Source organism: Orbicella faveolata, unplaced genomic scaffold, assembly GCF_042242905.1.
Source record: "Orbicella faveolata isolate gen_17 unplaced genomic scaffold, um_ofav_v1 contig_15, whole genome shotgun sequence".
Taxonomy (NCBI): domain Eukaryota; kingdom Metazoa; phylum Cnidaria; class Anthozoa; order Scleractinia; family Merulinidae; genus Orbicella; species Orbicella faveolata.
Genome location: NW_028301542.1, coordinates 310,127 through 338,047, shown reverse-complemented (window position 1 = coordinate 338,047; position 27,921 = coordinate 310,127). Strand labels below are relative to the sequence as shown.

General features: G+C 36.8%; 2 protein-coding genes across 5 annotated transcripts; one reads left to right on the top strand and one right to left on the bottom strand.

Moving 5' to 3' along the window:
- Positions 1–11: 11 nt before the first annotated feature.
- Positions 12–21,134, top strand: LOC110068989 (uncharacterized). Of its 2 annotated transcripts, none has more exons than XM_020776407.2 (15): positions 12–282; positions 484–631; positions 8,477–8,615; positions 9,484–9,634; positions 10,085–10,131; positions 10,641–10,670; positions 11,111–11,199; positions 11,555–11,591; positions 11,711–11,793; positions 11,933–11,996; positions 12,784–12,926; positions 13,086–13,141; positions 14,182–14,253; positions 14,644–14,750; positions 15,421–21,134. In XM_020776407.2, exons 1-15 carry the CDS (start codon positions 204–206, stop codon positions 15,526–15,528), a joined length of 1,353 nt encoding a protein of 450 aa, XP_020632066.1. In that variant the 5' UTR covers positions 12–203; the 3' UTR covers positions 15,529–21,134. The 2 variants fall into 2 exon arrangements, with proteins under 2 accessions (XP_020632066.1, XP_020632062.1); XM_020776403.2 differs by having other exon boundaries at positions 204–357.
- Positions 21,028–27,104, bottom strand: LOC110069016 (uncharacterized). Of its 3 annotated transcripts, none has more exons than XM_020776441.2 (7): positions 26,759–27,104; positions 24,588–24,706; positions 24,087–24,156; positions 23,269–23,385; positions 22,361–22,549; positions 21,998–22,108; positions 21,028–21,828 (listed from the first exon to the last, which is right to left on the bottom strand). In XM_020776441.2, exons 1-7 carry the CDS (start codon positions 26,936–26,938, stop codon positions 21,652–21,654), a joined length of 963 nt encoding a protein of 320 aa, XP_020632100.1. In that variant the 5' UTR covers positions 26,939–27,104; the 3' UTR covers positions 21,028–21,651. The 3 variants fall into 3 exon arrangements, with proteins under 3 accessions (XP_020632100.1, XP_020632102.1, XP_020632104.1); XM_020776443.2 differs by having other exon boundaries at positions 21,616–21,828; positions 22,294–22,549; XM_020776445.2 differs by having other exon boundaries at positions 21,616–21,828; positions 22,351–22,549.
- Positions 27,105–27,921: the final 817 nt, after the last annotated feature.

The window sequence follows — 27,921 nt, the reverse complement described above, 5'->3', positions numbered from 1 at the left end:
ACTTCAAATCACTTGGGAGCTTCACTTAGTTAGCATCACAGATTTTGAAAAGTCTTTGGTTTGTACATTAGGAGGTTGCCTGGTATGCTGACAACACGTTTTGGTTACTATTTTGTGAGGATTTTGCGTTAACCTCGTCAATGATATGGTTCGAATATTAACAAGCCTGAGCTGTGAAAGACGGTAGTCACGTTCTGAAAATCATGGCCGACGCGACGAGTAGTGGTGGAAGTGGACACTCGGAAAGAAGTCACAAAAAGACTCATCACAGAACTTGTGGAGGTGCGAAACCAAGGATAAGTGATAATGATTCTTCATGGGGTCTTTCATCGCCTTCGAACGAAGAACGTTTGTTAGGTAAAGCTAAAAAAATTTTGAAAGTTTTTCTGGGCATGTTTGTGGGCGGAAATAAGATAAAAATCTCGCGAAAGCCGCAAATGGTTCAGGTCTAATACTACGTGAACCAATTTTTTTCTTTTTTAGGAGAAGCTGTTCAATACCTGAATGGAGACAGAGAAGTAGCCAGACAAGCTGTGGCAATTGTCCTGGGTGCGACTGCAAGAAAACGTGGATTGACGGGAGCAATTTCTATTTGCACGGAGGTCTCGCATCTTTTACGGCTAAACCGAAGGTAGGCATGGATGTAAACTTATTCCTCGCGAACTGTTTCCCCGTTTCCCGTTAAGCGTAGCTAAAACTCTTGAGCATGAACTGGTCTCTACACAGTTTGTCTAAAGCTGTGTACAATTTATGTACACAACTTTTTAATATTGGCTCTGGTTATATTTGTTTGCGCCTACTGAATGTGGAAATGGCATACGGCAAGCTAAAAATGCGCGAGTTTATCTACCGTCATCTTGAAAGTTCCTTCGTAGGGTATTTAGGGTAGTCTGGATTCCTTTGGCGTAACATATTTCCTGCCTAGCTAAAGGAAGCCTGTGAATTGTGAATACATTTTCAACGAAGAAAAAGTGATTATGTTCATCTTTGAAATTTTCTTCTCCTGGTAAACACATCGCTCTGAAAGTGAGCTCAAAACGCTAAAACTCGATCTCATTTTTGTCCCTTAGGCATCAAAAAGCAATCAGCAAGAAATATGTCGTTTAATTTTTCATTAAAGGTCGGTTCCCTCTGCTTTATTAAAGAACAATGCGCCCCTACCTGCCATTGTTAAGCTACTGATCTGCTGTTTTGATTTCGGCGTTTTGTTTCATAAACTGGGCAATTAACGGGCGTTGTGTAGAAAACAAAACTTGTTTTCAGGGATGCTTCAGCTCATTTAAGAGCTGTTTAACGCACGGCTGCATTTTCTTTGAAGTTGTTTTTTAAAGCATGTCAGTAATTGTTGTTTCACTGGAACGATTATTCATGCTTGAGGGTTCTTTTGTGTGCTGGAATCCTTTTGTGTCGAAGGTTGAGTGTGTCTTCACAAGGTCACCATTCAGGTACAACACGCTATCGAGTGTCTTTCTTTGCTTCATGGGAATCTTTTTTTTAATTTTTTACCACAAAGAATTTAGTCAAAGGTCCAAATTGTTGTACCAATCGAAAGTGAAATCGACATCATAAACAGCACGATGTGAAATGGCTTCAATATCCTCTGTTCAGCTCGCCCGGAAATTACTTTCCCTTGCGAAACAATAGAAGCAGTAAGTCTAATGTTGCGTTGACTAGGCGTTTCTCTTGCTCACTTTGCTCGAGACGTGACTCGAGGTCTCTGTTTATGTTGAAAAAGGAAGATTCCATTGTGAGATCAAATGGGATTTGATTGTTGGAGACCTATTTGTCCACTTGATTTACAAACCATATGTCACAATGAGCGTTACATGACGCACGTCTTCATTAACCCAGATCACGCAGGAACTAATAAAGTATTTCGCGCTAGTTTTGAGACTCTTATGTAGGGTGTTTCTTGTTCGTGTCATAAATACGTTGAAGACGATAGCGTGAACGGGTTGTCATCACTTCCGTATTTAAAAAGTTGTGAGACGTAATTTTCTGTTTCTATAAAAAAATAATATTTTGAAGTGGAATAGAAGCTTACATGTTTTCTTGCATGCTTGAGTTAGAGTTTATTCTGATTAAGGTTATAGTAAATATTTAAAGGGAAATGTTCATTCAATTTCCACATTACGTGGATCCATTAGAATTTAATAACTGTTTACTGTATATGTCTTTGTTGCATGTTATTCTTTTTATGACACCATATCAGAACGTTGATATTATAGAGCACTTGTCACAGACTATCTTTGGAGGAGTCCACTTCAAGCTTTTAAAAATAGTTTGCTATTTTTCACAGCTTTTATTTATATAAAGAATTCTTGGAGTTGAGTATGTAAGAAAAGTGTGTTTTTGCAAGATGGCTTTGTGCTTTCCAAATGGTAATGAAAAGCTGTTACAACATTGCTGTTATAATTCGAGGTAAAATAAAGGTTTCTTTGGTTTTTATCCATACCAGGATTTTCTTGGGATATTTGGGAAGAAAAATCAAAAGTTCTATCAATTTCACTGAACCTACAAATGGCCAATTACATCTATGAGATGTGCCTGCAAGGAATCATGGTAGTTGTATTCATCATCTTGGACTGAATATTGTTGTAACAAATTGAACTACCATGATTCCTCGTAGGCATGCCTCATAGAAAAAAAAAATTGCCTGTTACAATGTGTAGTCTCAGCTTTGAACTTGTTCATTTCAGCCTGGCACCTTTTCAACAAATTATCTTCAAACAATTTTTCCTGGTGTATCAGGTGAATCTTTAATGGTATGCGTTGCAGAGTTTCTTCCTCATTCCCAAATTGCTAAAGGAACTTTGCTGCCTTCCTTATCAGTGTAGGAATGTTCTGTCCTTTTTAAGGAAAATACTGGGTTAAAAGTTTTACATTCCCTAGTTTTGTCAGAATGACGGAAATCAACACAATGTTCTCCAATATAATGCTATGTAACATAATTTAAACCAAACTTGAAATTTGAGTGTATTGTTTTCAGGTATGTCCATAACATACATTTCCGTGTTTACGACCTTGACAATATAAGACAGCAATTTCTCGCTGACTTATGTGCTTCAGTGCCATTTGTCAATTTTTTTTCCAGCAGTATAAAACAGAGCAGTACTGTTCAGTTTCCTATGACCTAGGTGTTTTTTTTAAAACTCTGTTTTAGTTCTCTTAAATTTTGCCTAAAATATGTGTCGATGGACATTGGTTACATGTACAGATTTAGCGAATTCTTGATCAACAATATTCGTATCACTTTTGTTTTGCCTACTACTGCACTTTTTCAGTCGGTTGCTAGTAATTAGGTAACTGGATGTCTTGTTTTTCTTAAGCTCTGTAAATTTGTTGGTATGTTAGGACAAAATCCCCAATAGTTCCAATAGTCATTAAATTTAACGGCTCATGCATTCAGAATTCAGTACCTTCATATTTCATTGATTGCTTTCATCAATCTTTCTAAATGCTGACTTGCACGTTATAAGGTTCTTCCTTCAGCTCTTGGGAAAAGATTGGAAAGTTCATTACTCTATGTAGGAATATGTTTAGTATGATAGCATTTTAATGGATTTGTGTGACATGTGGTTTTAGCGCCTGACTGCTGTCTTGTTCCTGGGCTATAGACATCTGTTTTGAAAAAAGTTGTGCTACAGAAGCTTGAAAGAGTATATAATAATGCCGAGAGGTTTTATAGGTAGTGATAGTTTACTGTTGCTTGTTTGAAGTTTATGGCCTTTCAGAGTGAAGGAAGAAGGATCCATGAATATATATGTATTCATGGTTCATTTTTCCTCTATCTGGTTCAAGCACCATAGACTAAGATCAACAGAAAAAAAATTCTATTTCCGATAATACCTTTCACTACTGTGGCATATTCTTTTACACTTTTGCAGGCCAAACTTTTGCGAAGCAGCTATAAACATGCCCTTTCACCTAATTCTGGTTCTTAATTTTGTGGGATTTCCAGTTATGCTGTATGATGTATTTGTGTTACTGTGCCTTTCAGGAACATGCGGACTCTAAAATTCAAAGCTCAACCGACAAATGCATTTTTCACTCCCATCAATCAAATGTTCGGCGGCTCCTCCCAGCTGCCAACTACTGCAGAGCCTGTTTCGTATCATGAGATGTTTCATATCATGAGGCTCGATGATTTGATTACTGCGCGCTCGGCAGTAGTCTGAAGCTGGGAGGAACCGCCAAACATTTGATTGACGGTAGTGAAAAACACATTTGTCAATTGAGCTATGAATTTTAGAGTCCGCATGTTATTGAAAGGCGCAGTAAACGTTTAAAATACCTGAAGTTTGGGTTTTGGAGTCCCTGTTAATGTGCAACATGCATGACATATCTGCTGTTTTTTATCTAACCAATGAAAGATATTGGGAAAACAATAACTATTTGTTTGCAGCAATGTGCACCATACCATGAATGATCAATTATATTTTTGACCTCTTTGTGACAACTGTCTAATGGTTTCTATCTATTCAAGGCAAGAAGTGGGAGGGGCTTAGTCACAGTGTGCAGGTAATCAAACCCTTGCAATGTCAACTCCACCTCCTAATGTATTAGAGTTTGATTGGTCAAATCAGTTGAAACCCATTACAAAGTTGTCAAAAGGGGTAAACAATATTAATTAGACACTTTGTTAAGGGGCAACACACAGCACACTCAACAACTTGCAAAACCCGAGATCCCCTGGTGTATAGCAGTTGAAACAGGTTGACCACTCTCTCAAAGAATGAAAAATGAAATTTATAATTAAACATTTGATTTTATAGTCTTCAGATTGTCTGAGAATTTGACATTTGACACAAGACTGAATCCAAAAGTTGAACTTTGATTGGTCTAAAAATACTTGGCTTTGCATGTCTGGTACATTAGGATTCAGCAGGTTTTCCTATGTTTGCATATCATCAAAAACGTGATAACAAATCGCAGGCTTAACCTGTGATATTTTCTGCATATACTCAGTTTTTCTAACCCCCAACCTCCAACCCCCAACCCCCAACCCCCAACCCCCAACCCCCAACCCCCAACCCCCAACCCCCAACCCCCCCCCCCCCCCACCGCAAAATACAAACAAGGCTTCCCTTTGTTTAAAGAGAGGGAGTGGCAAGGGCAAAAATGATACTGTTGATCAAAGGATTATTTTGATTATCACTTCCAACCCCTGATTAGACAAGTACAGTTTAGCTCACTTGGTTTAACTTTATGTTGGTCACAAGAATATAAGGAAAGAAAACCATCTTGTTTTCAATTCTATTTGGTCATTCATCTGTGTTTTGAAGAATTTTGCAGATTCAAAACAGGCTGTTGCTCCTGAGTGTGATTAGTTGCTTTGTACCAGAACTCACCTCATTCAATATGCAATATTCAGGATTTGACAATCACTTGGATCAAACAGTCATTGTATTTTGGGGATGAAGGTCAAAGGGGATGTTCCTGTTTTCACAACAATAAGCTGTACTTTGAACAAATATGATATTTTAAAAGCAAAGATATCCATTACCGACCAGATGTTCCGTCTAGGGAAAATTTTTTCTTTGTAATATTTCACAGGCTAGGTAGCTTTCTCTTCCATAACATACATTGAGGCTCTACACAACAGATGATACTTTGTTCTTTAATTTTTCATTTCTTTGCACATGTGTTAATTGTTAGTTCTGCTATGAACCAGACAATTGATCTTCAACCCAGACATGTGGTATTTTTATCATGGCTTAGGTTATGCCAAGGATCTCTACAATAGCTCTTTGTTGGTATATTATTGTTTTTGTTGTATCAAATTCATTTCACAGCTCTACTTACACCCTGTATCATTCCTGAGCTGAAGATTGTAGGTTTAAATTAACCCTAGCCCTATTTTCCTCAGGTAGAAGACCTCTCTCAGGATTCTTTCATTTTCCAGTGGAATGAAGAGGGGGTCACTATGAGAGATAAATCTTTTTTTACAAAATTTTTACAAAACCCTCTTAGTGTTATAAAGAAGTGCCAGAAAACATAAAGAGGCATAAAGAGCCAGATTTGGAAGCTTTAGCTTTGTTTTAGAAAACATTTGATAAACAAAATAGTCTTATTTAAAGGTGTTGCCAATAGACCATTAGCAGCAGGAGATATGAGGCAATTTATTGTCAGATGGGCTTGCCCAGTACTTTGTTATCTCTGTTAGGAATATCCCTTTAACTTGTATCAATCAAGCACTCTGTAGCTTGGAGGATGAATGCAGTCTGTGATAGGTGACCAGTTAAAACTAAAACATCTTGTAGATTAAAAATTAGTTCAAGAGTAAGATTAAAAGTCTTTAACTTGAATTATTTTAATACCATTTTGTTTTCTTTAGCATTAGCAGTGTTGCTTGGAAAATCATTTTCATTTGCTTATTTTTTGCATAGAGAAGTGTAGAAGTACAATCAAACTAAAGATTCCTCTTGGATTAAAGACCTAGTCAAGAGTAAAAATGTTCCAGCGGTTCTTTTTTCCTGAAGAGCTGAATTGTTCAGCTTGTTTTTTTTTTGTTGTTGTTGTCGAAGAAGATAGTGTGTCAGACTAAAAGGTTATCTCTGTATGTGGTATACACATGCAATCGTTCTCTTCTTTTTTTGCAATTCCTGAAGTAGGGCTCATCTTATAATCACTTGGTGTTACTTTACTGTAATGTCCTTCTCTATTGTAGCTGTAAGTATTGTGGTGCATATTACTTGAGCCAATAAATCCTCCGAATGGTTTAGCTTCTTTGCTTGGTTAAAGTGGTTTTTGTTTACAACTATGAATCTTTCCTGACTTTCTGGCTTAGTCGAAGCATGTGCAGGACAAAGGTTATGTGCATTAGCCTACCTGCAGACAAACACGTCTACTGTTTCCACAGGTTAAAGTGATGTCTGTGAATCAACCTTACTAATTGCATTCAAGAGTCATGCTGTTTAAAATTTTTCATCTCTCTTAAATGATGGTAATGAGTTCAACTGCAGAGACATTCACAGTTAGTGATGTGTGCCGTTCTTTTGTAATTTGCCTATTTAGCTTCATTCTATTTTTCTGGAGGGCACTCTATGCTACATGTTATTAGGAGGAGTATGAACAGTTACTGTATCCGTTTAACTCTGGCAATAACCTGTTTAAGGGTCACAAGTCTGGGTGGTTTCCGCTTTTACATCTGCCTTGGAAAGCAAACATTTTCATATCAAGCAAACTAATGATGTCATTTCTTAGGGAAAAGGCAACTTAATAAGAACTTTTAAGCTGCTTTAGATCTGTTAAAGCTCAATTATTTCACAATCATTTATTTCCTTCCTATTACAGTCCAAGCATTTGAGGCACAAACTCTTCTGGAATGAAGTACGGAATTTCCTGTGTGTTTTGGAATTAAATTGTATTGAGTGTGCCTTTGTAGCAAGATTCAAAGATAACAATCCGTTTTAATTGAGTTTCTTCCTTATCAAAAGGTCACTCGGAAGTATAAAAAATGGTTGTGATAAAGAGAATTGCTGCTGCACACCATGGTTAAGTGATCATCAGATCTTTATTTTACATCTCATTTTTCATGTAGCACTTTGTTATGATTTTAAATACTAGATACTAGCCCAAGACACAATTGCTGCATACCATGAAGTAAACAGGGATTCATATTTGCAGTTGTCTAGTCGTCCATGACAACTAAAAAATCGTAGAGACCACCAAATCGATGTGATACGTTACTCTACCATTTCTGAAGGAGAAGTTCACTCCAAAAAACTAATATTTTTTGTCAACGTTAATAAAAACCTTGCAGTAAGTTTAGCCACTCACCGAAGTTTCAGCCTCTAAAGTGCAGGTTTTCCTTGTTAAATTCATCTTGAGTCCTCGTCCAAAACCTTTCATATGAAAATGAGTTTGATTTGCATGAAAATGAACCTGTATGGGAAACACATTTTCATATGAATGGTTTCACACAAAGACTCTTTTCGATAGAGAGGCAAATTGCCTATTCCATACTTGACTTTTTGAATTCAATGGATAAGTTAGCTAGGGGTACAGTTGTGTCAGGAGCTCAGGAGAATAGCAGGTGGGAAGGGGACAGGAGGTAGTGAGAGAAAGGGAGGGAAGCAGGAGTTATAAATGGGTGGGAAGTGGGAGGGAAAATCAAAGTGCTTAATTTATTTATTTATTTCTTTTTATTTATTAATGCACTAAAGTACTTTCAAAATCAAGAACTCAAAACGTTACTTGCATTTAGCATCTTCTGAGACTTCTTTGCAAACAATCAAACCTGGGATTTCATTAAGGGCTTGGCACTGGGCAAAATGACTGGCTATGAGGGCAATTTGCCTGCCTGGTTTGACCATCTCAAGGAAAGTTCTTTTTTATAAAAAAAAGTTCATGTGCGGATATGATTGATTAGGATTGCAGAAGCCTGCCATGATTTAGGACTGCATTTTGGTGCCATCTGTTTTTCAGGAAGCTGCTTGTAACTTTGTTTATTTCTTTATGTTTTGTTTTGCAGCTTGGAGCGTCGTGTTATTATGCTAAGGAGAGAGCTAGATCTTCTACTTCGTTCTAAGAAAAGCTCACCACAGTCCACTTTGTCTTCGAGTTCCACAGAATCAAACGGGTTACATATACGACGGTCAACACAGACCAAGGTAAGCCTATTTATCGTGGTTGTAGTAACTTGGTTACCTCCATAATGGAGGGACATACAGCACACTGGTCAGCTGTAGTCGTGGGTGGATTGAGATGGTCATGATTCAGGAGAAGGGTTGTTCTCTCATGGATCCTGTACCGTGGGGAACTGTTCTATTGAGGTTGACCATGTACATCTACTTTTTTCAGGAATTGCTCATCAATAACCCTAACACGGTCCATGCAGGCCTTAAAAAGTCCTTGAAAAACTGCCATATCCTTGAAAAGTCCTTGAAGATGACGAATCTAGATTTTCTCTTTGATAAAGATTTTTTTCCCATAACATTGAATTTTGTTGACGATTAGGCCATGAATAATGAGAAAAAACCAATATCAACATAAACTGTACAGGTAAGAAGGACTCCAAAAGTTGATCTTGATGAGACAGGTGTTAAATGATTATGTGTTCAGTATCCTGCCCCCAATGGGGGTCTAGAGTATGCTGTATTTTGTGTGGCAACCTTTAGAATGTACCTACTTCAGTGATTCTGAGGAACTTGGGCTCCACAAATATTGGTGAACTGTCCTGGAGAAGTCCTTGAATAGTCCGTATGAATCAGGTCGAGTAGCAGCTGTCGTAAGGTCTCACATGAATGGCTTAATACCCTTTGAGAGGACAATAGAACAGAAACAATGCCTCTTAAGCCCCAGCTGTGAACAAGAAAAAGAATTACAAGCTTACAAGAAGTGCTACACTTGTGCATGAATCACATCTGATGATATTTTTGATATGAAGCCTCGCATAATTTATGTTCTCTTTGACCCTAGATATATAGTGCAAGTTTCATTCAATAATAATGCTGCTTCATTCTTTACCTTGTTGCGTAGACTACCCAGGTTCAGCCAGTCTTAACTGATCGCAGCACAAGTCCACTCCTGAAGGAAATCCATGTCAAAAGTTCAAGTCACCGTTCCTCTCAGACTGAAATATCAGGTGCTGATATAGAATGGAGCCTTGTAAAGGACACAGCTGATAGGGGTAGGAAACAGAAATTATCTTAAATATACTTGTGTATGATAAATTACTGTTAATCAAGCGCTTCATCCTGTACTGAACTCCATGGTAGTTCTTGGTATACAGTATTTGGTGAGCATATTACAGGCAAGTGGATGGTGGAGTGTGTGCTTGCCTTTCGATTGAGCAGTCCAGGATCAAGCCCTCTGGCTGAGGTCATGGACTAGCATCCCATCCAAGAGGAATTAGAAATATTCTTATCTATCAGTCACTTAATGCTTTGAAAACCGGGATAAGCTCTGACAGAATAGACCACTTTGCCTGACACATACATTATATATCACAGACATACAGTGTACCATTAAATTTTGGAATTTATTGTATAATAATGTTGTCTTTTGCTGGAAAGTCATTCAGCAACAGCAACTCAACAGCCAGAAAGCCAAATGCCAATTTTTTCACCTTTTTTTTCAGAACAAGATGTAAGAAAAGAGTTGCAGAATGGTATGAGTGAACAGGAGGTACATGTTGTCATCTTTCTTCTTTTCTTCCGGTTATATATCAATCATGAAAGAATGTGCTTCACGTCATTTCCAAACACAGAGAAAAACAGTGAAAATTAATACAATGCCAGTAGGGCATTTTTATCCAACTTGTTTTTATCCAATGTATTTGGAAATGTGGTAAAACCCCATTTCAAGTGTTTGATTTATCTTCTCAACTAAACTCGAAACTGAGGAGAAATTGGCAAAATTTAAAAATCATCAAAAGCTATGCTAACTATGATCAGATATCCAAGCACCATTGCGGTGATGATTTCTTAAACAAGTTTAGGTTGTTTTGGTATTGTGCCATTATCAGAATTTAAGTTTCATCTTAGTTTGTCACACGAGTCAATACAAATTAATTTCTCTAAGTGTGTTCAGTAATTAGTGGCAGCCACACATAACAGCACATTTGCATGCACTACAAGGCAGCATGACTGACGGTATGAATGGATTATGGTAATTGTACATCTTTGTATTTCTAGGTTTTGAAGAAGAAACATTCTCTACTTCCAGTAAGTTTAATAATATACTTTAAGTAGTGAAGTGAAGTTCTCAATGGCGTTAACTAGCTAGTCCAAGTCCATCACTATTTTCTCACCATTTTACAATGGGCATCTTATGAAAGATGACATGTTCAGCATCCCATAAGAGTGGTCCAAAGAAAAATGTGTCAGTCCCCATGGCTGGTTTAACCCATGACCCAGACACCAGGTAGACTCTGTAATCACTGAGCTACAGAAAGACTCTATGACAGTGCAAGTATTCACCATGAGTGTTTTTTTTACTTTTGCTCAGTTAGGCTTTACCATGTGGCATGTATCCTGCATGCTGGTAGGATCAGTAATGTCATAAGCATCCTGTATGGTAATTTAACTACTAAGAGATGTTGAATTTTGTGCTCAGGGAATAAATGTGATTCATATAGATCTTAGAACTATTTACAATTTTGCAGATGATAACAGAAAGCCAAACTCCTTTACACACAGTCAGTCAACCAGCCGCACCAAAACACCATGACCAACAAACGAAGGGCAAAAATATGTAAGTTTAAACATCTTCATTATCTTAATTCAGATAATGTCTAAATTAACTAGTAATTTGGACAATGTCGTACACAACATAATCAATTTAAGTGGGACGAATGTGCATGTCTCTGCTTTGGAGTAAAAAAACTGGAGTCAAAAAATTCCTCTAACAACCAAATTGGACATGGCCTTCGTACAGCCTCGCCCAATTTTGTTGGTCCTCCAATTATATTTTCTTCATTTTCAAATTGGACATCATGTAGTCCTAATACATAATTTTACAAAGACAGCACTTGTCATGATCACTCTTGCTTGGGATGGTTCTTGTTCTGGCTCATAAACCCAATTGTGTATCTTTTATTAATTTTTAGCTCTCCAGTACCTCCAGCCCAAAGGCAAACAGTAAAGGTAGGTCACATCTTCTTCCATTTTATGTCCTGAAGAACAAGTGAAAGTTAATTTTATCCCAGAAATTCACTAGTAGGGTATGAGCAAAGTAACTACCGTGGTTTTAACTTTCTTTACAGAATCCTGTAAACCAAGAAATAGAATTGCCACAAATTCCGCAAACAAAAGCTCAAGGGGAAATGCAAGATGATAAACCAAAGATGTAAGTCTCTGCATTTTACAGGTTTTATGACCAGTGCCAGTCAATTCCTTTCTAGAAAGCAAAGCAATATATAATGGTAAATTAAAGTAATTTTTCAACCTTTCAGACTGAAACTTCAACTGCATTTCTTGTTTTACAGCTGTGTTCATCAACAACGAAAGAGAGGATTCAGACCTTCCTCATCTCCAGTTAAAATGTGTCCAGTAAGTGTATAAACAACTTGTTCATTGAATCCTATTTGATAGAGTACTCCAATATTTACAAATGCATCCCAGTTGTCAGATAAAATATGCAAAGTGTTATTATTAATTGTTCTTGACATACAACAACAGTTTATTTCTACTACTGTAAACAACTAAGAGAATTTACAAGATTGTAGATTGTTTAATCTACAATTTGTGACTGGTTACAGTACTCAGGAACTTGAAATCTCAGGGAGTGACACAGTGAAACCTGCATTAACCAGACCCCATATTAAGCAGACACCCTCCATTAAGTGGACACCAGCTCAAGTTCCTAAATTTTCTATTCACATTTACTGTAAAATAAACCTGCATTCAGCAGACACCTCTGTTAAGTGGACACAGACAGCAACATAAATTTTAACCATTTTGTTCCACAAAAGCTGCAATAAGCGGACACTTCAAGGACTTTGTACTTCTAATAGCTCAGCAGAATCCTTTAACATTGTTCAGCAATGTTGTTTTAAAACTAAGTAGATTATCAGATTGATGCAGTGACTGACTGGACATTGTGCTATGAGCAGTCTTCGATCTTACATTGTGATACAAATAATTAATTTATATAATTAAAATACTTTATTATAGAAAAATAAAATAATTATTAAATAATTAGTATAAATAATTTAATAATTAACTATTATTGCACAATATATTAGAACCTGTTTAGAGCAGACACCCATATTAAGCAGACATTAGTGAGTGTCCCGACGGTGTTCACTGTACTTCAGCTATTGTTTTGTTGATTTAGAATCCACCTGTACAACGCCAGCCAGTCAAATGCATTGAGATGTACTCGCAGTGCAAGTGTCCTGGCTGTATAAGAGCTCTTGCTGAAGAAAGTGTGACAACATGGTGTGACAAAAGTCACACAGACAAGAAATCTCCAAAACAGTATGTGCTTATGGTTGCCTTGAGTTACACATCTAATGTAGTCTAAAAAGAGAGCAAACACTACCATGGACTTCATTCTCAAGAGGTCTGAAGACAGAACAAACTTGTTATTGAAAGTTTAAGAAGAGAACTTTGCTAATAACCTTCACTTTTTACCAGATCAGAGATTTTGCCATGTCTCGGTGACCATGTGGTTGCAAGAACTGACCTCACAGGTAAGATTCAGTTGCCGGTAAATGAGATATCCCTATAATGGCCCCACCTAGGCCGTAGTAGTCAGGAAAGAGTTACCCAACTCTTAGATTAATCTCCCTATAATCTATACAGAGTCAGTGTGTTTCAAATTCTCTTGTTTATCAAAAATGACATTTGAGGGCTTGTGTCATGATAGTGTATATGACTTTGATTGGCACTGCAAGTTTTTTTAAAAAATAGAAATCATATATCTCAGTACCATGCATCTACTGAGATTATTTTCTTGTTTTCTGGAATGTGCAGCTTTGCAATACATATTTTGTCTTTGAAAACCTCATTATCCCACCTTTTACCTGTTGTAGACAAGTACAACAGGAGGAGTATGGAATGTATAGAGTGAGCTGCTTTTTATACACTCCCTCTAGGGCATCAAACTTCTCTATGACCTTGGGTCAAAAATATAAAATATGCTGTGAAAACCTTCCCTAAGTGGCAAATAATACACCAAAAAGCCCCCTGAGGAGTGTTAATAAAATTTGTATTGTATTGTTTTATTGCAGACTGTTACTATAACTTTCACAGCTCCACCAAAATAAATAGAATTAGGATTTTCTTCACCACACCAACTTTGCAAATTGGACCATCAGTCCAAATATCATTTGAAGCAACTGCCCATGTGCAGAAGGATGCCTCAAAGCCTTTGAAACATTACTTTAGATCTCACTCTCACCTCAGCTTTAAAGGAAAAGGGGGGAATGACATCACTTGCTTGTTCATAGACGTAACTGGTATAGCACTTCATATGGGATGAATGGTACCGTTTGGAAATGAGCTACAGCATTAACTGGTTTTTAATTAAGCTTAAAACATAATTATTAATCTAAATTTTAAACTAGAGGGGGGCTTATAATTGAAAGTAACATTTTGTTTACAGGTAGATGGTGCAAGGGGGCCATATACGGGGCAATTTACATTATATTGCTAAAGTAGAGGCTTGCCTCAATGGACTGTACTTGATCTGTTAGGTTCTATTCCTTATTGGATTTGTTCATGTCTCCAGGTGAAGTTAAGTACATTGGTCCACTTACTGGAGAAAAGCAGTCATACATTGGCCTTCACTTAGATTCACCAGGTAATTTCTGTTTGTAAGGTATTCTCCTGTTTGTCTGAATTCTAGACATCAAAACCTTCAGAATAATAGTTCAATATCTGCACACCATTTATTTTCTTCTTGCACGATCCACACATTAGTGGGCTTCTGAAGCTCTGGTTATGATACAGGATTAGTCATGGTCAGAATCCTCAAAACTTACAATCAGTGTAAAGAAGTAATACTTTGCTTAAGGTCTGATAATTGCAAACACTGTATGAAACGTTTAGCAAGGATCTGATTTATTAACCTTCTCCAAAGAATAAATGTCCACAGTAAACCCAGCCACTCTTATAGTAAAAATTGACTTACAATATCTTCACATCATCCCAGACATAGATCCATGTGTATTAACCTTTACTGAATTTTCAGTTGGTCAACACAGTGGATCTCTGGATGGAGTTCAGTATTTCTCCTGCCCACCTAACTATGGTGCATTTGTACGTATTGATGATGTGTTATGTATCACATCACGTGGGGTAAGTGATTGTTTCACTCTGTATATTCCAATAAGAACTTGTGATTACTGGTGGTTAAACTTACACCTACAGTGAAAATAACGATCACCTTTCATGCATCTCATGTTGTAAATACAACCATTACTACTTGTTCCTTGACACCACATTTTACCTTTTGAATGAGTCACAACTTGATTTCCCTCAAGAACAAGCTCGACGTATTAACACATTGATATATTACACTTCAGAATCTAACCTGTGGAAAAATACGTGGTGCCTTGTCACCAGGGATGGCCTTTTCCTTCATTCCAGCCCATTAGCTAAGCTACAGTTATGATTAAGGGCTTTACCTGGTTGATGCTAGTAAATGTCAAGTCTACCAGCCCAGATGGCATGAACAGGGATGGAAAAGTTAATTTTCACAGCATACATACATACGTACATTTTTTACATACATACATACATTTTATTTGTTATCAAATTAAAATTACAATTGTAACATGCCCGCAGATAGCTGAGCTAATCTAGGCATCCACTATGAGAGCAAATGCCATAAGAAATTCTCCCAAAAACTATAACAATAATTTATACTGGTGGAAAAGGATTCCAAGCCACAGGAGGGGCAGTGGTGATGATGACAATGACAATGGCTGACAAATAATGAACATACATTAATTGCTTTTTCTTTAAGACTTTGAAAGAAAAGGAAGTTGTTGGTTCATCTGTAACAGTACTCCAGAGATCATCACCAACTCCTACATCTGGTCGTACAAAACACAAGAAAGCACAAGGCTCCTAGAGTAACGAAGTCCATTGCACAGAGAACATAGACAACTCAGAAGTAACAGAGTGGCTCGGACATGCCACGAGTTGAACTGTCAACTGGTAATGTTGATCCAGAGATTCAAGTAAGAGTTTTCCATGATAGAAATAGTTTTACCTTTTATCTAACTTCATCTTTTGCACTGTATTTCTTAATTGGCTAACAGTACAATAGAGTATGCTACTGTAAAATTAAACTTTTTCCAATGACAATTTCGGGATCAAATTTGAAAGAATCTACACAGTCTTGAACGCACATAGCCAGTACGTGTAGGTGGAACATTCTAAAGTGACAGTGTCATGGCTGATTATCAAAAGTTCTGTTTCTCTATTTGCATATGGCACTGCTAAATGTCACTAAATATACATTCAAGTAATTTGATAATGAGATTCTACAGACCAAAACAGAACATGTTTCCCAAGTATTTTAGAGAAGAAGCATCATTAAATTTGATTTTGTAACAGAAAGGCAAAAAGTCAAAATTGCCAAATACTGGTATATATCTTATCTCTCTGGCAGTTATTGTTTGTTTGTTTGTTTGTTTGTTTGTTTGTTTGTTTGTTTTAAGTTGATGTTCCCTACTTTCTTCATCCCTGCTACTTCTCAGTGGCACTTTGTTCTGGAGAGATACTGCAAATTATCAAATGAATGCAATTTTATAGTAAGCTCCAAGTCATGCATATTAAAACATGATATCTGCCAAGACATTGTCTCTTTATAATATGAATGAATCTCAGAATTTATATAATTTGGAAATTGAACTATTGACACTAGTGGTTGACTCTATCCACTAAGAGAATGCTTAAAACTAATTAACTGCGCGGCCATGGGCCGAGTGCGGTTCTAGGTTTACCCATGGTTTATTTTTTTTTTTTTTTGTCGGTGACCAGACGCAGACCTCCGCTCGGCCAAACTTTGAGTCACGCAACAAGTGATTTTTTTCAGCCAGAAGCTGTTAAAACATAAATACACGGACAATTTTACCGATATTGTTTTCTTTTTTGTGGGTAAAATATATTTTCTTTTCATTTTATCAAAGCGTTGGATTTAAAGGGAATAATAAATACGGTGAAAAAAGGTATTACGTCAGCCATGGAATGCACTGACGTTGCAGCTTTCACTTTCGCTACGTGACAAATACGATCGTGTTTACTTTGCAAGTTTATTTCGGCAGAAGCGACGGTCATTAATTTATTTGTAATTTTGTGAGTATTTCTTGTGGTTTTACGCAAATGAAGTAAATCCTTTGACTGTTTCATCACAGCCAGTTCATAGATCGGAGGAAAATTAAATATTTGCAAGCCAAGCAAAGAACGTGTCAGAACGTGCAAAGATTACGTCATTGGTAGGGAAATAACCACCGTACTAAAGATAGCCGTAGATAACGCAATTCTTGAATTATGTGACTCGTGTGACTTCTTTGCTAACCCTTAACTCAAGGGAAAAAACAATTAAATTTAATTGTGACTTTAAAGAAAGAAAGCGGTTTGTAATAGTGTTCGTATCTTCATGCCCATACATATCCCGAAGAAAGTTCCAGATTAAGACTACTACATCATCGGAGATGTCACAACGGCTACGACTGATAGCGCGATAATAGAGTTTGTGTTGATCAAGCGCTGTGATGTCTACAGTAATCAATGAATCATCAAAGATTGCTTTGGAATATGCACTGCGTTGCGACTGTAGTACTAAGAAAACAGTTAAATTTTAAATGCACGGTTATAAGATCTAACAGATCTTCTTGTTGTAAACAGTTTGATGTTACATCTGATTGATAGCAATACATGTCCTCAAACATGTCTAGTTTAAGTTATAAGTGCTTTGACAGCTGTGTGTGTGGAGGTCTTTATATTTGAAGAAATTTACCCTGCCTGACCTGAAGATTCACAAACCAGTCAGTCATCCACTCTTGAAATAATTAATTCAAAGCAATTGACACAATTGTAATGTTTCTTATTTTGAAAATTGAAAGACCTAGAAAAAAAAAAACATTGTACAGTTTTGGAAAATATCCATACCCACACCAAGGAAGGAGTATGAAGTCAGGTCATTGAAAATCCTAGAGGTGGGGGCTCCAACAACAAAAAATTAAGGAAAAATGTGAAGCTAAATTGGATTTCTTTCCGCAGGGGTTGGAAGGAGGAGGTCAAATAAATAAACCCTCTGTGGATGGGTATGGTTATTTCCTGAAAAAATGCATTTTACTGATTTTAATATTTTACAAATGACCTGGGCTGATTCATGTTAGCCTGTAAAGTTTCAGTTTTGTGCTTGTTTGCTTGTTTTGCACCAGAAACTCTTGCAATTAAGTATCTCTCAGAAGTGTAACAGTAGATTGTAAAAGTGTTGTAATCCAAGACTCCAAAGAAGTAACTTATGGATTACCTCAAGTAACATTTAGGAAAGGTATAAGAAAGCCCTTTGACATAATTTCAAGAACATTAAAATGTCTTGAAATGTTTATTTCTAGAAATTTGTTCTAGAGAAAGGCAGATCTAACAGATAATTTACAGTCAATGCCTGTAGCTTGTGGCATTTTCACAATTTGGTAGTTTAGTGAAAAACTTTAAAACACTCATTAATGTAAGGTTTTAGTTAGTTAAGTTAAGGTTGGAATAATCAGGTTTTGATGACTGTAAAAGTATATTGTAGGACATTAGGTGTTAATACTTCCCGTACGAATGGTTAGTTATGTCCACATTGTCTTTTTAATAAGTTGTTTTTAAAGAAGGAACCCTTATAAGGTGTTTGTTAAAGTAGCATTAAGTTCCATACATAATTGGTGTTTATTATGATTGTTTTTCTTCATTTGAAAAGGTGACAATGACTTACAGTTATTTTTAGCAATTTTTAAGAAAAAGCATTATTTTGAAAAATTGTCATGTTTCATATAGAAATAAAATGGGAATTCATGTCATGCCACGAAATACTTTAGGAGACAATTTAGATTGACTAATTGAAAAATAAAATTACTAAAAAAATTTGCTATTCGATTTGAAACAGGTTTCAATGAGACCTGGTAGAAATCATGTTAAATCACCTTTTCTTATGGAGAGTCACATGGTTATATTGGGAGGAATATTTTGCTGCCTGGGGATGCGTTAAGTCCTGTTATTTGTGGCCAGTTGTTACTGGCGTGTGTCAAACACACATGTTTAACCTTTTCAAGAAATATGTGCCAAAAATCTTGAAACTTATGTAAGTTATTCATTTCTCAATATTAAGAAAATTGGCAAGAGTTGAACAACTAATGAGCTTACTAAGGTTTGTGATGCTCGAGGGGCTTTCATTAAAGTTTCATCTTTTTTGGTGCATTTAATTTCTGTTTGTTAATTTCAATACCCTTGCTGAACCTCTCCACATAAAGAATGAGATGAAAATGTTTAATTTTAGTTGCAATTGCAGTTCCTGGGAGGAAGAATAATTTTGTAATTAGTTGTTTTGTACTTTCCCAATTATCTGGGAATGAATGCCAAATGAGTGAGCAGTTTATTGCAGTACAATGTATTAAGAAATTAAAACATGGTGGGATGGTGAAACTTGGTGAAAAACCATATTTTGTTTTATTGGAATATATATAAAGTACTTGTCTGGGCATTGAGACAGAGAGAACCAATAGAACTTTATAAAACTTTTTCTGAAATATTCTCATTACTGACACCATACATTTCTTCTTCTTTGAGATTTTACTAGTGTCATAATGAGAATTAAGAATGAAGAAGCTCCAGTGTTGGAAATTAAGGGATACAATCAGAGAGGTTCACTGGTTCTAGAGAAGTGAGGTATTGTCATAGGTTAGGTAGAATTGGCAAAGGAAATTTAGATTCCTGATGATGCCTGCATAGAGTGGAAACTCTTATGTTTCAAGTTAACCCATTCCTATCAACAGAAGACTGAGTTTAGAAATTGAAATCAAGTTACATCCAGAATATTTCCAAGTGCTGTCACATCCTCATTCCATGTTGCACTACCTTTGCTCAATGCCTCTTGAGTGAATAACAGTATTTCAATATTATTGTTACTTCTCATGGCCAGAGTACTTCTCTGATTGGAGTTCGTCTCCCATACAACTGGTTTTAGACATATTTAACATCGTATGGGGTTAGCTATAATATTTATTTGTATTTAAATACTCATAGTCCAGGGAATTATTAGGACTGCATGTTCCAAATGTATGGAAAAGGACTTAGAACTGGTGTTCAAATAATGTAATTTTGTCAGGATCCAACAATGGATGATTTAAGTAATCTAGGAAGGGCTGGCAATTTAATTTGCTGACCACATGTTTTCTTTTACTTGAGTTTTGCAGGATGTAGTTGATGTATTCACTGTGAAGGAAGATTGATTGATTGATTGATTCTTCATAGAATAAGCATCTTGCAGAAATTTAACCAATTTTTCAGGATGTTTTTTTGACTATGCCTTCTTGGCTTCTTGTGGGACTAAGAAAGTCTCAGGCTTGGAGAGAAAAAAATTAGTCTCACCATTATGCAAAGTCTTGAATTTACCATCCCTACAGTAAGCTGCTCCTTTTCAGGAGTTTTTTTTTATTGATATTACACCTCTAACTGGTTATCTTATGATTAAAGGCCATAATGTATGGTATGTTATACAACTCAACGTTAAGTTACAAATCAGATATTTTTTTAGTGACGACTGTCAAATTGGTAACTCTTAAACCAAAGGCATTTTTGCCTACATGATGGCAGAATATTAAATATATGACTAGGTCAACAATTGAATTCTAATGACTGGGCAATTCAGTGACAAAGGGGTCAAGTTGGAGGTATAGTTAAGAAGTTTGTACTTGCAACAAATGGCCCTAAGGGAAACAGTGAGTTTTGTTTCTTCAAGACCCTCAGTGTTCTCCAAAGCAAAACCAAGGGAATATTGAGGTCACATTCTTACTTTGTTATTTTGTTTTCTTGGCGTACCTGTAAACAAGCTGGTGCATCCTGTAGACTCTGCTTATCAAGTCCATGGGATGCACCGTTACCATAGCTAAGTGTCTATCAGAAAACAAAACTCACTGTTTCCCTTGGGGCCAGTCATTAAGTGTTTTGTTATACCTCCCTACTCAAAAATAGAATAAACTGCAAAAAAAATAATTGCTTGACACCAACAGGTCCACAAATTTGCCATGGTTTCAAGGTGCATGACATGATCACGTGCAAATTGAAAGTTCAAGTTTCCCCAGGGAGTTAGTGAGTTTTGTTTGCCCTAGGGAGTGAGTGAGTTTTGACCCATGACACGTGACACATTCTCCAGTCGGAAAACGTATTTGAGGTGGGAGTTACAACAATCAAGTTTGTTTGTACCACTGCCAATAATCCTGTATGACAAACAACTGCCAATGATCTTGTATGATTATATTAATTGTCTGACCTGTTCTCTTTTTTTATTTTTTTAACAAAATATGAGAAAACTTTATTTGTGTGGCTTCTTTTGTAATTGAACAATCAATTCAACAGGTTAAGTTTTCTGTTTTATTTTCTTGATAGCTCATACATGTACAAATGTCAGAGTCTAGATTATTATTTTTCCATGATTTTAAAATAAATTCTTTTTAAGTACATAAATCATTGTACTTTTTTTGTTGTTGTTATATAAACACCAATGAAATACCAGGTGAGCCTTTGTGCGAAAACACGATATCTTGACACATGCAAAAAGATCACTGTTGCTATGGTTGCATAATGAAATGTGGCTTTTGAAGCAAAAGTGAAATGGCCTGGTAATACTCATTTTCCTGTGGAGTGTTGAAAAATATTTCACTCATTCACTGTGCACATTCATGAAACATTTTCACCACTCAAAGAGAAATTTTGTATCGCGGTTCAGCCATGTGATATCCTGAATTTATTGTATAATGCAGCTATGCCTATTGCAAATCAAACTTGTATCACCGTTATTCCTGTATTATGGTAGCAATGGGGAGGAGACAATCCCACTGCATGCACAAATTTTGACAAAACTCATATGCCTGGTAGACTTTTACCTGCCTTTAACATATTGTAACTTTTTCAAAAATCAGGAATCACGTTCGTCTTGTAGTTTCAATTTTTATGCTCATTTACATGTCACACGGCCACCCCCCTAGTATGTTGCTGCAAATCTTTCCTGTAGATATCCCAGAGACGTTATAGCTTCATACTTGTTTGAACCATCCAGAGACTCAATCATCACTTCATTGTCGGGATGAGCAAAGAAAGCCAGTGATCGACGCACAGTCCTCTGCTTTCTTTCCTCATCTGGAATAAGTACCCTGTGTTTCTGAAATAAAAATACCCGGCTACATCAATGCATAAATTTGGTTAGAAGCACAGTGTTGTGTAAAACTGCCATGGGTGCATAACTTTTAGGGTGAAATGTTCAGAACTCAGTGAAGAATCAACAATACTGGCAAGGAGATGTAATCTTAGGTGAATGAAGTTTTACTTACAGTGGATCTAAGTTTGTCAGCTGTCCAACGTTGCATCAGATCTCCAATATTGACAAGCACAGTTCCAGAAATAGGCCTTGCAGGGGTGTATGCCCCATTCACTGGCAGGACCTGTGAAGAGAAATGTCTCGTTCTTAGTTACATTAAGACACATGATTACAGGTTTCGTTTGCCTCTAAAGAGCAGAAATTAATAGGATACTGGGAGATGTCAAGTCTTTTGCAGTCTTTCCATAATAATATGGTCTCACTATCGAACACTATATCTCCTACATTTGGTAGTATAACATCTCTCACCACATAATTTTTCAGGTGCTTTGTGGTATGCATATGATAACAGATTTAAGACTGTACCATTGCTGACCTCTAATCCACCAACACTATCCTGAAACAACAATGTTATGCTCCCATAGTCACTATGTTCCCCACATCGCACTTGCTCTGGCTTGATAATAGACTCCTCAGGGAGGGGTGGGTAATATAACAGTCGTAAGGCAGTTGGATTCCCTGATGTACCAATGGAACCATGCACTTGTGCAAGCCACTTAGGGTCCTAAGAAGCAGAGGTATATCTAAAATCAGGGGAGAACCACAGGAACAAATCTAAAATGGTTTTCAGCCTTAGATATCTAAGGATTCCTACATGATTATAAAGAGCATTCTTATAGTCTTGAGAAAGCACAACATGGCATGACAGTTAACATATTGCAAACTATTCAAGTCTCAAAGTCTTAAAATTTTATCAGCAACTGCTGACTCGATCATATCTCACTGGCTGAAAGTTTACTCCAGTTATATTGTAAATAATAATGATAATAATGATAATGATGACAATAGTAATAATGATAAAGTAAGTAAATAACCTTTATTAATGTGGTCTAATACACTAAGCTCATTGCAGTATTGTAAGCATCGCTATTTTCCAGGTATTGCCACAAACAAAAAAATAAAACAAAAACTTAAAGGTATAAAATAAGTATATAATATTAAAAAAGTTTATAGTGCAACTTTCCATGAAATGATCAAGTGTGCTTTACATCATTAGAATTAAAACTATAATCCTGAAAGATTTAAATTTACAATGGTTGCTAACAAATTCAAAACATGTTCATAGATAAAAAATTCAATAAAAACTTAATAAAAAAAGTTAATCTGATATCAATAAAAAGCTAACCTAACGTAATAGGTATTTAGAAGCTGCTTGAGGTGACTGATAATAAAGTAATAGCAGTAATATACAGCACTATACAAATACACTATATGAACAAGTACCTGTAACTTGAGCCCGATACCAACAACATCAAGAATTCTGAAAGTTAGATTTTTACATTTGTTGAAAAATGATGTGACCGTGGGTCTGAAGTCTGGAACCTGCTGATCTGGCCATTTCTACAGATAATTTAAAGGTATATTGTTAACAATTAGATTGTAGATGTCCTATGCTCCTCCCAGGACCATGGGGTTAAGTAAGTAGTAATAATATGCACCATCCAGGAAATCTGTCAGTCATTGCATAATTATCAATAATTAGGAGAAGTTAGATGTTGATCACTTGTGAGAATGATTTATGTCCTAATTATTATAACACATAAATCATTCCCAAAAGTGAGCAGCATCTGATTTCTCCCAACAATATTATGCAATGTCAAGCAGACAGTAAGTTACTGAGATTAATTAACAGAAACTCATCATTCAGTTCTGGTTATCATGTCTTGATTTATTTTGAGTTTTTAACTCCATAGACATGGAAAAAAAAGTGATTTCTTCTAAGTTCTGCTTGGGATCATGGACTCTTGATTAGCTTAACACAATTATATTTATTTATTTTATTTTTATTTATTAAGCTTTGGCCTACTATTACACATAAAGAAAAAAAAAAACAAAAAACAAAATGGCCAGGGGAGCCGCTACAGCTTAGCCAATTACAGCGGCCCCCTTACTGGAAGTTGAATAATGTTACAAATCAGTTTGAATGCCTCACATTCATCACAAAAGTTGCAGATCAACTTGATAATTGTCTTTAACAAAAACCAAGCAAGGGTATTGCACTAAGTAGTAATGTTTGGAGTTTTTAATGTAATATCATATACCTGTGACTCATCTTCAAGTTCGCAAACATTGTAGGCTTCCTTTAAATCCCCTGGTCGTTGAGGATTTAAACTGTAAGAAAAAGTGACAAATCTAAATTGTCCATCTTAGGGTTACTCCCAGCATTAAATTTGCTGTTACCCATAAATACACCTGGGCGGAGAGAGGCAATGAGTGCCTAAGGACACAACACTAGTCACTTCTGGTAAATTATGTCCTATTCTAGACCAAAACTATCTGATTCTTTATCCTATCCCAGACTTAACTGCCTGAAAATCATACCCTTCACAGGGGCACATTACCCCATATAGCTTATACAAGGGAGTACCTCCCCCCTTGGAGAAACACCTAGACCCCACCTAAGGAATTAGTAATAATAAAACTGATCTAAACCACAAAGGCAGTACTGAAGAACAACAATTAAAAGGTGTAAATTAAACTCCAGTAGATCATAGAAAGAAATTAATAAAAGTAACATTTAACAGCAATGTCGAATTGATTACCTTTCTCTCTCAAGGGAAACCCAACCAAAATTTCTTCCATCACTAGGTCGAGTGAATTGTTTTTTGACATCTGTTGGGAGATGAAAAAATCCATCCCCTACCCTGCGGACTTCTGAAATCTAGCAATGAATATAGACTATATGTCACTAATGAAGGCATGTTGACACAACAACCCCAGGGAAGAGGTGTTTTTGAAAACATCTCTAAAAGGCACCAGAATCTCCATCTGAAGTAAAAAGTTCCACCTCATAAGGTACCGATGAATTCTATTTTCTTAAATGAGAGAAATGAGACTACAGGTATAGCTAGCCAAAAGCAAAGTACAAAACTGATTTCCTGAAATATTTAAAGAGCCACAAAAATCTGGCTCACATTCAGTGAAAATTGCTTATTTTTGGTTGGATATTATGTCACTCCTTATGTAACAACTGTACGCAATTCATGTGGAGCAGACCCTGGGGGGGGGGGGGGGAGGGGTACTATACAAAGTTCTATACAGGGAGGCTGTCCCGAGATCCAACTCCTTACCCTTTCGTATACCATTTTGACAGAAAACGTACCCTTTTCACATACTTTCATAACTGACCCATATTATGAATAAATCAGCAAAAAAGTAAGTCTTCTTGTCATTTTCATGTAGTGCCTAATAAATGAAATGATACAGCCATAAGGTGCGTCTGTTCAAAATATCTTAATGAAAGGCCCTTTCAAATAACTAAATGACAGATTTCTCTACCCTTTAATAGGCCTCAACTTGAGAAATCGCTAGTACCCTTTAACAAACCCGAAGCCTGAAAAAAGTACCCCTTTCGGGAGAAGCCTTCCTGTAAAAGCGATTATAGGGAGTATATCAAACACAATACTCAGGCACCTAAAATGTATCATGGCATTTCAAAGGCCGGGGGAGCGGATGGGGGGGAGGCACTCCCATATATGGGCTATATATTCATCTGCCACGGGATAGGGTAGGGTTTTTGAGGTTCACGATCCTTACATAGGGTATTGTTTTTGCCCCTGTTGGCGTTTTGTTCCCAATGTAATCCTTAGATAAGGTACCTAAATTGTATCAGCTAAAATTCCAGTGCGTAAATGCTCGGCTAAACATATAACAAGTGATCTGTTAAAAGTGAACTGTATGTCCAAGGTTAATTACAGAAACAAAATAAAGTTGAGCCTTCCACGCTATTCTTAGTTTTTGTTTTTCCCTTCAATAGGGTGTCATTTTGGGGGTATGGGCCTAAATAGGGCATCATTTTTCATGTCCTTCATCCTTAAATAGGGTCAGGGTTTAAGACCCTCTGCAGCACACACCTATCCAAAATTTATGGAAGTACCCCCCCCCCCCTCCCAGTTCCATGGATGTCAAAAAGGAGTGAAATTGCCATCTATTTTATGATCTCTGCCCACTACTCTTATGAGTCATTCTCCCTATTCTTTGGACAAGATTGCAAAATCAGCTGCCTACTTCAGCAAATGAAACCACCTACTGGAAAATCAGGGATAAAAAAACACATGCCCAATGTATGTCTGATTTGGCTTATTACTAACTCTCGCATTATTTTTTTTCAAATCAATTTTCAAAAACAGTAAAAAATACTTTCATGGCATCCTTCAGCACAAGTCCACGCGGTACTAATTTAAAAGAGGGTCGTACCTGCAGGGGGATTCTCGTGATGCGTGATTAGCTGATATATTTTCGTGATCTGTAACTTGAAGGTTTTGCGTGACCGTGAAGAACTTGTCGAAACTTTAAAATTATTACCACCATTTTCGAGCTACCGTGATTGGCCAACTTTTTTCCGCGTCGCACAACGCGGAAAAAAGTTGGCCGTTCACGGTAGCTCGAAAATGATAGTAACCGATATTCACGATTTCACCACTTTGTTCTGCGTGATTTTGAAAGGCGAGTCCTCCGGAAGATTTATTGCGACAGAAAAAATCAAACGTGACCTTTGTATATTTATAGAAACGTCTCGTAAGACATCGGTACTTAGCCTTTCACGATTTTGCTTTCTTCAAACACTCTTGCTAGCGTAAGAGTAGGTTATTAAAAACAGTACCTTACTTGCTTGATTCGGGAAAATGAACTATCCGTGATTCGCTATTTTTCCGATCGTGAACCGTGCCAGAGGACCCCCCTGTACGGCCCTGTTAACTCCTTTTACACTCACCTCCGCATCAGATATTCCGTGCTTTGTTAAATATACAAACCCAATCGTACTAAAAGCCGTGTATATTTTTTCAGCTAGTAACTTAACGGAATCTTCATCGAGGGAAGGGGGGTTCTGACAATTTAAACCCATAATACCAAAATCAACGACTGGTATTACTCCATCAGCAGCATCAGCCATCTTGATCTGGTGCGGCGAGATGTGGTGAAGACCTTTTCCGACGAGCCTGAGGTACAAAGTGAAGACCTACACCTCTGTAGTCATACGGCACACATCCAAAAGCCTCAATCTCTCCTCGACGCCTGAGTGCATGCCTGTCGTTATTGTTGTTGTGTTTGTTTTTCAGAAGGGGAGAATCCGCTGAGCGATATGAATGCAGGCGCAAGGCTCTAGAGTTTCCGGTTAAAACCAGGAGCTCATAACCCTGCTAAACCCTTATATCAAATTAAAAGTTATAGCGCTGGCTATAAACTATATCAAGAAAATGAAGTGAAATGAATTACCGAATTTTTTTCACGACCTCTAAATGCGATAAAATGTTTAAGCAAGCAACCGGAACGATGATTGCTGGTACACGTTGGATCAATAGTGATCTAATCGGCTTTACATATAAGATGAAGAATACAAAAGCAAAAACCGACACAACGTAGGATGATTTTTTGAAGGTGTACTATATTTCGGCTGGCCAAACCAGCCTTCTTCATTGCCTGAAGAAGGCTGGTTTGGCCAGCCGAAATATATATAGTACACCTTCAAAAAATCATCCTACGTTGTGTCGGTTTTTGCTTTTGTATTCTTCATCTAAATGCGAGCGTCTGAATCACTTTTCCGTGCGCCACGAAAGACCACCGAAAATAAAATTAAATAAATAAAAAAACACTGAAACTGCCAACTTCTCAGGCTAGCTGGTTAAAATCTATTTTCAAGTTCATGGATTTTTTCCCGCCCCCTAAAAGCGATTTTATCTATCTTTTTTAAACTCGATCGGTCAGTCAGCCAGTCGCCCAGTCGGCCAGTCAGCCAGTCAGTCAGTCGGCCAGTCAGTCATTTAAGTGAATAAAAAGTATGAAACATTGGGGAAAACAAGACTGCACTGCATGGCTTACCTGCAAATCAGCAAGTTTTATTTTGTAAGTTTGACGAGAAAACTGCTTTTAAAAAAT

What these genes read in the sequence shown, in the direction of transcription:
- LOC110068989 (XM_020776403.2), top strand. Translation starts at nt 204, where the DNA reads ATGGCCGACGCGACGAGTAGTGGTGGAAGTGGACACTCGGAAAGAAGT. An exon ending in AAAGGACACAGCTGATAGGG is followed by an intron (nt 9,635 to 10,084) that starts GTAGGAAACAGA and finishes CTTTTTTTTCAG; the next exon opens with AACAAGATGTAAGAAAAGAG. An exon ending in GACAAGAAATCTCCAAAACA is followed by an intron (nt 12,927 to 13,085) that starts GTATGTGCTTAT and finishes ACTTTTTACCAG; the next exon opens with ATCAGAGATTTTGCCATGTC.
- LOC110069016 (XM_020776441.2), bottom strand. Translation starts at nt 26,938, where the DNA reads ATGGCTGATGCTGCTGATGGAGTAATACCAGTCGTTGATTTTGGTATT. An exon ending in GTATCGGGCTCAAGTTACAG is followed by an intron (nt 22,550 to 23,268) that starts GTACTTGTTCAT and finishes TCTGCTTCTTAG; the next exon opens with GACCCTAAGTGGCTTGCACA. An exon ending in CTGACAAACTTAGATCCACT is followed by an intron (nt 21,829 to 21,997) that starts GTAAGTAAAACT and finishes TTTTTATTTCAG; the next exon opens with AAACACAGGGTACTTATTCC.